At 48.9% G+C, this 10,783-nt stretch overlaps 1 protein-coding gene across 1 annotated transcript; it reads right to left on the bottom strand.

The window, feature by feature from the left end:
* On the bottom strand, nt 831–10,300 carry ADAMTS1 (ADAM metallopeptidase with thrombospondin type 1 motif 1). Its single transcript, XM_013965277.2, has 9 exons — nt 9,083–10,300; nt 7,112–7,458; nt 6,465–6,597; nt 5,914–6,081; nt 5,190–5,476; nt 4,781–4,967; nt 4,516–4,691; nt 3,356–3,531; nt 831–3,190 (listed from the first exon to the last, which is right to left on the bottom strand). Exons 1-9 carry the CDS (start codon nt 9,813–9,815, stop codon nt 2,491–2,493), a joined length of 2,907 nt encoding a protein of 968 aa, XP_013820731.2. The 5' UTR covers nt 9,816–10,300; the 3' UTR covers nt 831–2,490.

Raw genomic sequence — 10,783 nt, 5'->3', positions numbered from 1 at the left:
GAATTATCACAGAAATCTGCAATTAGCAGGTTATATAGAACTACTTGAGAAAGGAGGGTGAAAAAGAGGATGAAAATGTAAAGTTGGAAATATTGTGGTTAACCGCATAATCTGAGTCTTCTAGTATATATGCTATTTCCTGAGCAAAATGTAGTTAACTTTGGAAGCGATCTGAACTTTTAAAGTCACCCATGTACTATTTAGTATTTAAAATATAGTGACCTTACAAAAGGTACCTAGAGAGTGGCTTGGGTGTTTCAGGGTTTCTTCAGAACGTCCAGTGTACTCCTAAAGGGCAAGTGACACATGTGGGGAGCCTGGCTCACTGAGCATGCCTATCCCAAATGTAATTTATGAAGCATCATTTTCTATGCATTAGCTTAAATGCGTGTGTGCTTGTTAAGTCGTTTCAGTCGTGTCTGACTTTGCGACCCTATGGGCTTTAGCCCACCAGGCTCCTCTGTCCATGGGATTCTCCAGACAAGGATGCTGGAGTGGGTTGCCATGCCCTCCTCCAGGGGATCTTCCTTACCAGGGACTGAACCCACGTCTCCCACATTGCAGGCAGATTCTTCACTGCTGAGCCATCAGGGAAGCCCACTGACTTAAACAGTTTCACATAATTTTACGTATTGGGTTGGCTCAAAAGTTTGTTCATGTTTTTCTGTAACAGTTTACAGAATGAATGAACTTTTGGGGCAACTCAATACATGAGGTAATTGAGGGAAAGATACAGATTCAAATGCATCCTGAACCCGATCTGTTTTCACTTAATATGTTATACATAAGAAGTTGGCAAACTATGCCCACAGAACAAATTTGGCCCACTGTTTCAGAAATAAAGCTTTATTAATACACCACCATTCCCATTCACTTACGCACTGCCACTTCCATGTTACAATAGCACGGCTGAGTAGTTGTGACAGAGATGGTATGACCTACAACATCTATTTACCACATGGCTCGCAACAGAAAAAGTTGGCCAACACTGGTGTATATTATTACTCTAGTAACAAACCTATCACCAAAGATATAATAGATATCTTTCTCTGTAGCAATCACATTACACCAAAGATACAAAAAATACATTTCATTAGGACAAATCTTACTTCCAAGATACTTAAGAAAATATTCTGTCTTCAAATTCACTACCTATGTCTCAGATTTCCTTCACAGGAGTTAATTCTCATTAAAACAAGACACACGTTCAAAAAGTGTCCTTTTATTATTTCTAGTAACATATATCGTATAAATACTCTATTTTTATATGACCTTTTACAAACGCGATATAACTTAAAAGTTTTATCATTAGAAAGAAATGTATAAAAATAAATATGTCATTATAGGCATTTATTACAAACTATAGTCCTTCTTAGAAGGAACACACAAACCAGTACTTATAAAGTACATAGAATTTATAGTAATGTATTTTACTATATACATATGGAAAAAAAAAGTTATTTTCTTTCATAGTAGAAGAGCTGAACAGACATTCACCAGGATATGACTGTTGGACCAGCTGCTGGGGGTGGACCAGCCGCTACCCCTCAGTAGCCTCCCCACCACGAGACATGTGATCTCAAGGTCCCCAGCACTGGGGACCCTGTTGTACACACCCCATTCTCCTTCTGGCATTACATTCTTTTTTTTTTTTTTTTTGGTGATCTTACCGACTCTCTTCAGACATAAACTTTTTTTTTCCCCCACATCCACATTCCTTAAGTCAGCTTACATTAGGAGGAAAGAAATATAGGAGGTCCCCAGGTCATCAGGCCTCCTCTAGCTTTTACCAGCATCTGATACATCACTGCAGTTTTTTTTTTTTTTCCCCTTGTAGAATTTGTGGTGTGTTTAATATATGCAATTGTTTCTTCGTCAAAAGGAATTCACAAAGAAAGACACAATTAACGACACAAGAGAGGAAAGATGGGAGTCATGTGAGTCATGGACACTGCGAAGCATTTCTCGTGCTGGGCAGTCCTGAATTCTTAACTCCAAGACGGCATAAACATTCTCTGAAACCATAGCAGCGGGTACAGTGATGGTCAAAGATCCTATGTGCATTCCTCTCTCCCTCCATTGATAGTGAGGTAAAGTAAGCCACGTCTTAAAGCAAAAATCTCACCTTCCTCCGCATTTCATCAGTATCAGGAAGCAGGGATTGTTCACATTTCTTAAACTTACTTTTGACCATTACTTCTGTTTTCATAAGAACTTGTCAGGAACCTCACAAAAGAAATGCTAATGCCCTGGGGCTTTCTTGTGCTACCTCATTGGTCAGATATGAATAGTCCTCATAAACTACCCTATCAGATTTGTAACTGGCAGGAAATTCTGATGATCTAACTTCTTTTCTACCTACCTCTACCTCCCAACTCATTGCCACCCCTGGTTGATCACCAGGGCAAGGCGCCCTGGATTCCTCCAGTCTCCTTGATTTCAGTGCATCAGCCCTTCCCCACTGCCCCCGTCCCTCAACACCACTCGTACTTAACTGCACTCTGCCATTGTGCAGAAGTCTATGTAGTGTTTAGGTTTCTTTAAAGGATCACAGCTCTCATGAGACAACACCCCCCCATCATGGGACAGACACTGCAAGGTTCTCTTTTTGTAACCCTTCCCGCAAGTCTTGGAACACGGCGACCAGTCCCCCAGCTGCCAGCGGGGGCAAGGCAGGTTCACACAAGGTCTGGTGCTGGCCGGCTTCACTTCCTTGGCGCACTCTGAAGCGGGCTGTCCGTTGATGTCCCGACACTCCACGAGCCTTCTCTGTACACCCAGCCCACAAGACTTGGAACACTCACCCCACTCTTCAATGACCCACTCCGAGAAAGTAGGAATGGCGTTGAAAGATTCCTTCTTCTTCTTCACGAAATAGGTGTATTTAATTTTGGGTCGGAGGGCACTGCCCACCATCAGGACTTGGATGGTTAAGGGCTCCATGAGAGGGCTGAAGCTTCGAATTCTTTCCAGCGCCGCCGAGGAGCCACTGTACCTCAGGACAGTACCTTTGTGTGTGATGTCTTGCTCTAAAGTGGACAGAGTGAAGTTGCCATTCAGGATATATGTGCCATCGGCAGCTTTGATGGCCAGGAAGCTCCCGTTATTCCTGGATCCTCTCTGATTCCGTTGCTTCACTTCAACGTTTGTGGCTCCGGTTGGAATTGTAACGATATCATGGTAGCCAGGTCTGCAGGCAAAAAAATAGAAAGATCTCTCAGTCACTGGCTCATTATGTTCCTTAGCTTGAAACACCAGGCAATCAGGTAAGAAAGTAATTTTTTACCAGACCTGTAAGAAGTTAGTTACATGGAAAGGATAAGAACCTTCAGGAGTAAGGCATTTTAACACTTACCTTGCACTGGTAACTGATCCTGATATTTTCTTGCATGTAGATCCATTTCCTCCACAGACGCCACATTTGTCGAACTTCTTTTTGGAGTCTATGATGCGATCACAGCCAGCTTTTACGCACTGTCCTTGCACACAGACGGAGGTGGAATCTGGGCTACATGGGGTGCCATCCACCACCTGAAACAGGAAGGACATGTACCTGCTGTCACACGTTAATTAACAAGGGCAAGAGATGATGCTAGGAACGTCCAGATGCTGAAAGTCTTCCTCATTAACATTACATTTCCATCAAAATTAAAATAGTACTCTGCACACTATCCTTCTCTGGCTTTTCTTTTTTCCATAGACATCAGAAAAATTATAAATTTTTAGATTATCTGTGTCCTATCTCACTTTTAGCTAAGGTCAACGAAAGCAGAGCTTTTAGTCAATTTGTTTACTGCTGTATCCTCAGTGTCTAGAATACTACCTGGCAAGGGCCGCTGCTGATATATCACTTGTATGTTGAATCTGCAACTGGGGACTATTTTCCTAGCCTACAGTGATCATGACTCATGATTATCTCAACCAAATTCAATTCCATTTTCTACCTCAGAGCCAGATTTATCCCCTCAACAAAACAGCAAAGCTATGCTTCTACTAGTTCAATATATGTTCTTAAACACAAGAGTTCTCAATGCTCAGGCTTTCATTATAAGCCCATTTGCACATGCTGCTGCTCGTCACCCAGTAACAAGTACTTTTGACTATCTTAAACTGTTTTCCAAAACCAAGGGATGGTTTTCGTGTTAATATATGATTTACCTATCCATGCATAAAGGGCTTTTCTTCATATATAAGAGTAATAAGCCATTGCAAGAATCATTAAGCACTAGATTCAAGCTTCATCCATAACCCCAAACAGCACAAGACTCAAAGCAGGCAGTTACCAATGTATCCAGAAGCAAAGTTGTCCTACTTTGAAACTGAATGTGCTGATATATGAATTTAATATATATAATTTTGACTTAATATATACTTAATACATTAAGTATATTTATAATGATTAAATATTATACAAAAACACGTCAATATAAAAATATAAAACAACAAAGGTTGCATGAAAAGGTAGCAAGCCAAGGCTTGGGTTCTTAGACCAACAGTCCATAGAAAAGTCACTACCTTGGGCTGCAAAACGAAGAAATAGCCAGTGCCTTTGGCTTGACAGATAAGCTTGCACCTGTCCTTGGGCGAGACTCCTGCATATTTGGGTATCCATTCCACTGCGGGCCTGCTGCCAAAGGAAGCTTTGGAGAATTCATTGTGTGCCTCACACTGTTCCAGCCTAAAGGTTTTTCCTGGAAAGAGAAGGAGATGATGACATTATCCCTTCCCAATCTTCAAGTGCCCGTTTGCGGAGCATCCTTTTCATCTTCTCTCTGCTCACCGTTATTCTTCGGGCAGTCCTCGATGTTGCAGGATCTGTAGCGCACGCGCTTGCCCTCGCAGTATCTTCCTCCGTTCTTCGGCACGGGGTTGTCACACTTCCTCATCGTATACTGAACTCCACCACCACACGTTCTCGAGCAGTCGCCCCATGGCCCCCATAGCCCCCAGCTTCCGTGAACAGGGGTCTAAATAGAGACACAAATCATTAGTGTTAGGATCCTCTATGACAACCCTTTCAGGAAATAGAAGAGAAAGATACAGGACACAGAATCAATGATGTGAATCTTTCCTGTATCCCTGTCAGAGGCTACAGTCTGGTTGTTCCTGTGGCATCAAATGTCTGAGGATCACTTGGTCATTTTCCCTTCTGAATGTCAAAGGAGCATGCGTTGCAGTGGATAACTCACATCAAAGTGTTCCTTGTTGGTCTGGTTCAGGCACTGGCCGTTGACACACCATTTCCCCTCTCCGCAGCTGGTGCCATCGGCCCAGGGGAAGTGTTTGGTCTGGCACATCAGCAATCCGCCAGAGGTGCCCGTGCACCAGAGGGTCGTGCAAGTGCTGGCCGCGTCCGGGCAGTGTCTGGACCCCTGTCCAAATGTGAGCTCGCACTGTCGGCTGGCACTGTACAAGGCCCCGGGGAGATCGGAGGGGAGCTGTATGAGGCGCTGGGGCTCGTCCATCAAACATTCACCTGCAAAGAAAAATACCAATGAATATTAACAAATAGTAACTAAAGGCACGCAGGGGACAGATCAGCTTCAGAAAAGATTTATCATAAGAGATAATACATAGCAAAGTGATTTGAAAGCTGAAGGGTTTGGGAGAGATGTGCCAGAGAGATTTAAATTATTGTTAAGATGTTATTCTTAATGAGTTATTTCTGCCTTAACAATGTCAGGAAATCATTGTTCTGCTAAACACTCAAGTTCATGTATTCTGGGAGCTTCTTGGCCAAAAGCACTCTCTTTTATTGGAAATTCAGGTTTAAAAAGGTATGCTCTTGACAATGAAAGTCATTTTGAAGGGAGAAAGGGAAAAGAACAGAAAAGAAAGAGCTCGTTTAACAAGTACTGTATGAACACGCGGATGGTTGGATAACACCTAGAAAGAGTAGCTGGAGTGTCTCACCATGACCATTATCCAGAAATGTTGTAATCGTGGAGGCACTGCAGGGAGACCAGGGCTCGTTGTGGTCCAGTTTGGTAAGCATTGATGCCATCATGTGGGAATCCTGGTTGACACCATTAATGCCGGCGCATTGCTTGGCATCATCATGGGGCATGTTAAACACGTGGCCTAAGAAGAAATCCAAGACTCACATTAAAACATGTCATTTGCAGCATTTTTCTTTCTCCAACAGAGATTCATCTGTCTCAGTGATATTTCTAAAGAAGAAATGTATCCAGATACCATCTATTTTAGAGACAGTGTCTACTTTTCACAGGGTGTAAACCAATGTGTGAATTTCCAAATGTGTCCCTAGCTCTGACTCTCTGATTCTGAATTCTAATAAAGATAACCATGCTCAGAATCGTGCAAAAGCATTTTCTGCAGATTTCAGGGAGCTTTGGCACCTAAAATGGCAATATAATCTGCAGACACTCCCTTTAACAGTAATACCTAGTTTATCAGCTTGAATTCATGAATTGCGCTTAACTCGCACTCTGGAATAGATTTACCTAATTCATGAGCAGTAGTGAAGGCGGCTTGTAAGCCATCATCCTCTATGACCGAGCAGCTTCTGTTGGGATCACATATAGTTCCAACATCCGCTATCCCAAGAGTATCACACGTCTGGACACCACACAGGTCCTACAAGAAGCAGAGATTTGCCCTTATTAATACACACACAGGATGAACTTCAGGATCAAACTGCTTGGCAGGGTGTAGCCTCACATGTGCTTTGGAGCATCTACATTCTTTGTTGCTGAGTAGCCCTTTTAGGAGTATTTTGTGTGACTTTAAGATTTTCCCCTAATGCATTCAACTAGGACTGTGAAACTTGAGATGTTAAAGCTATGGAAGGAATTCTCTGGTGGTCCAGTGGTTAAGACTTTAAGTTCCCAATGCAGGGGGCCCAGGTTCAATCCCTGGTCAGGGAACTAGATCCCATATGCTGTAGCTAAAGATCCTGCATGCTGCAAGTAAGATGCATCACAGCCAAATAAATAATAAAATAAATATTTTAAAAATTAGGAAAGATTAATCATACTAGCCAATGAAAAAATACTTGAGTGTGAAAATATTGGTAAAATGCCTTACATACATTTGTTACAAACTGACTCCCCAGGGAGTCCCGCCATGATTGGCGACGTTTTCCTCTCACCTGTCTGGTGAATAGAATCGCGGTGTCATAGTGCTCCTCATCCCGGTCACTGGGCGGGTTGTGCTGTCTCTGCCAACGGCAAAAGTTCCGCAGCGTGAGGGCAGCGTTGGAAGTCACTTCTGGGCCCTTCTTTTCCTCGTAGATGACCAGGATCTTTACCACCACCAGGCTCACTGAATTCCGAATGCTGGGGTGTTTGTATAACCGGGCCGCCACGGAGAACAAGGTCAGAAGGTAGTGCTTTAGCTCAGTGCCGTGGAACTCGGCCATGGACTGGTCAGCCACAAGCATCGTTTCCACATAGCGGGGGCTGGACACAAATCGCTTCTTTCTTAGGTTTCCAATTCCTGTAAAGACACAAGAAAGATCATTTGCTCGGAAACAGTCTCACCAAGAATAGTTTACCTTCCTAGAGTATATAAGGAAAGCCTAACCAGTCAAAGCAAATAATACAAAAATACACCCGGGGGGCAAACAATAACAAAAATATTTGCATCTCTGTTCACTGCAAATGTTATTTTTAAAGTTTTTTTTTCCTTACTGTAAATGTAAAGGCCATGTGCTCCTCTGAGGGGATCAGCTTTTTTTTTAAGTAGTATTTTTTTTTAATCCTCTTTGAAATCATGCAGTCTGAAAAAGGCAGGATGCACAACTCTCTTTCCAGTCGTAGTAAAACCTTGGAGCAAGGGGAGCAGGCAGAGCCCCTGAGTCACTCTTTCACAGGCCAGGACTCAAATCCTGAATGAGATCATCAGGCTCCACGTGGAAGGCCCCGGGCAGGGTTGGGGCTTCTGCCAAGGGGCCGGGCCTGAAGGAATCTCAGCCCGAACGGCTCGGCTTTCTCATTCCAGGGGTCCCTGGGGGTGCTCGGCTCAGGCCAAATCCGGCACGAGGACCACCCAGTCTGTCCCGGCGCCTTCGGCCAGGACTCCTACCGCCCCACGGAAAGAAAGTTCGTGCTGCAGATTCCGGGGTGGGGGTGGGGGCACGGTTAATTATTTAGAAAAGAGTTCTCTGACTCCAGACCGTGAACCAGCCCCCTGCCCAGGGAAGTCCTACCCTGGGCTCTGATCACGCAACTGCTTCCAGGAGCAGACCGACAAGGGGAGAAGAATTACATTCTGCAAGCCGTGGGGAGAAAGTGAAGAAAGAGACAAGGCACCAAAGTGACAGGAGGAAAGAACTATAGCAGAAGCAAGGCACACAGCAGAGAGTCCGAGGAAGGCGTGGCAGGAAGGATCTCCGTGACTAACTTTTCAACAGTGTTTCGGAGCAGAAGGGTGGCTGCGAGAGGGAGCGCACGCTGGGAGGCTGGCGGGAGGCGCGGAGGCGGGGCGAGCCGCGCGGAGAGACCTCCCAGGCAGGTCCGGCCGAGGGGCCCCGCCGCCGCCAGCCGGTCGGGGTCAGCCTGGTAAGCCGGGAAGGGACACCAGCCAGCAGAACAGAGGTCCTAACGCAGCTGTCCAGGCTCGAGGGCTGCGCATTCCGAGGGTCTCTCTCCCCCGCCCTCCATCTCCGCCCTCCTCGGGTCTTCGGGTGCGCGAACAGGCAGCGGTTACAAAACTAAGCGGCCAGTGATAACTCGACCGAACGACACATGGACGATCGTTCGCAAGAAATTAACAAGGCAGAAAGAAGTCGCACAAGCTCACTGTCGACTCAAGTGGGAGGGGCTGAGTTACCAGCTCTCCCTTTCAGATCCAAACGCTTCTCCTTAGCAGAAAAAAGAAAAGAAAAAAAAAAAAAAAACACTGATAACTTCTGTCATTTCTTGATCATTCATGATCAGGGAAAAGGGTGAGTTCACCAACCCAGATCTTAAACCACAAATCACCACCACGTCTCGGTCCTGTCCACAGACAGGCTTCCGTCTGCCAACAGGACTTTACCCTCAAGTCGTTCACCCCAGAGAAGGAAGGGAGGGGGAGATGAATGAAGAGGCAAGTGGGAGCCGCTCTTCTGGACTGATACCTGTTCTGTGTCCCGGGCGCTGGGGCGCTCGGTCCTGCGGCGCCCACTGCACAGTGGCGTCCTCGCCCTCTGGCCCCGCGCCCCCCGCCAGCTGGGTCTCGTCATCCAAGACCCCGCACTTGGCGCCGCCGTCGCCCCGCCGCCTTCGCCGCAGGAGATGGAACTGCGGCCGCGCGGGCTGCTGCTCCCCAGCGGCGGCGGCGGCGGCGGCGGGGGCCAGGCTCAAGGTGGCGGCGGCGGGCGCGGGTTGGATGAAGTACTCCTCGCCCTGCAGGTAGAAGGCGCCGCGCACGCCCTCGCAGAGGCTGAGCGCCGCGGCGGAACTGGGGTCGCCGTTGACCGTGCCAGAGTAGAAGCAGTGCGCCAGGTCGCCCACCGGATCAGAACGCAGCACGTCCGGCTCGGGTCTGCGTCCCATAGTCTGGAGCGTGAAGCCGGGTGCCAGGAAGCCGCGGTCCTCCTGCAGCTCCAGGCTCAGCTGCCGACCGAAGGCGTCCAGGCGGAGGTGCGCGGTCCTGAGTCCCGGGTCGCGCTCCAGCGCTGGCAGCACCAGCTCCTCGTCCTCCTCGGCGGGGCGCCCGTGCGCGCCCGGCACAACCAGCAGCACCGCGGCCGCGGCGAGGAGCAGAAGCGGTGCGGGAGCAGGCTGCAAGCCCCGAGCCCTCGGCGCCGCGTGCCCCATGTTGCCTCCTGCCGTGCGCTTTCGGAACCCTGCGGGGACCGCGCGCTGCATTCCGGAGGAACTGAGCGCCTCCGAGCGCTGAGCGCACTGGCTATTGTTCGGGTCCGGAGCTTGGAGCCTCGCTAGCTTGGCTCGGGACTGTTAACAAGTTACTCTGATTCTTGCAAAAGGGCCTGCAGAGCCCAGCCGCTGATAGGGCTCCCGGAGTCACTAAAGAGCTGGCGCTGCAGTTCTGTCGGCGCGCGGGAAGTTCTTCTGGAGGAAGAGTTGGAGGCACCGCGCAGCAGGAGTTGGTGGGGTGGCTGCTGCAGAGACGCGCAGCGCCCCGGGACGCCTCTGGGGCCGGGGCGACAGGCCACACGAGGATCGGCGTCCGGAGACCCTCTTCGGTCTCCGCCTCGGTCGCGGTGCACCTCGCTCTGCGCAGGGCTCAGTCCTCTCGGCCTTTCTGCGCGCCCTGGCAACGAGAGACCGCAGGCTCTGAGCCGCTTTCCAGCGAGTGCAAGGAGAGAGCAGCCCCGACCGCCTTTTTATATCTTAGACTGAGTCTCCGCCCTTCCCTGACCCCCCTTCCCTCCTCCCTCTTGGCCGCCTTTCTATCCCCGGGACCCCGCCCCCTAAACTCAGTCTGGGCTAAACCGAGCGGTGCGCGAGCCGGGGGTGGGGGGTGAAGGGGCTGGCTCGGCGCCACGCGCTCGTCAATCTGGGGGCGGAAGACGCAGGAGGGGCCCTGTGACCAGCCTTTTGCACTTCTGGGGCTGCTGCTGGAAGAAGGTCCTCTCTCCCACCGCCTCTTCCACCCGCCTTCTTCTGCCCGGACAGCCGGAACACGGTCCCTCTCCCGCGCGGGAGGGAGCGCAAGGATCCCAGTTGCGGGATGGAGAGGGGAGTCCCTTCTCCAAGGTTTCCCCGCCTGGGAGCTGTCCCTGCGCCGCCTTCCTCTCCCAGCGCACCCCCACCCCCACCCCCCGCCGCCAGCCTCCTCCTCTTCAAGCCGGGAGATGAGCCAGGGCTCCCCT

The sequence above is a fragment of the Capra hircus genome, chromosome 1, assembly GCF_001704415.2.
Source record: "Capra hircus breed San Clemente chromosome 1, ASM170441v1, whole genome shotgun sequence".
Taxonomy (NCBI): domain Eukaryota; kingdom Metazoa; phylum Chordata; class Mammalia; order Artiodactyla; family Bovidae; genus Capra; species Capra hircus.
This window is presented reverse-complemented; position numbering and strand designations above follow the sequence as displayed.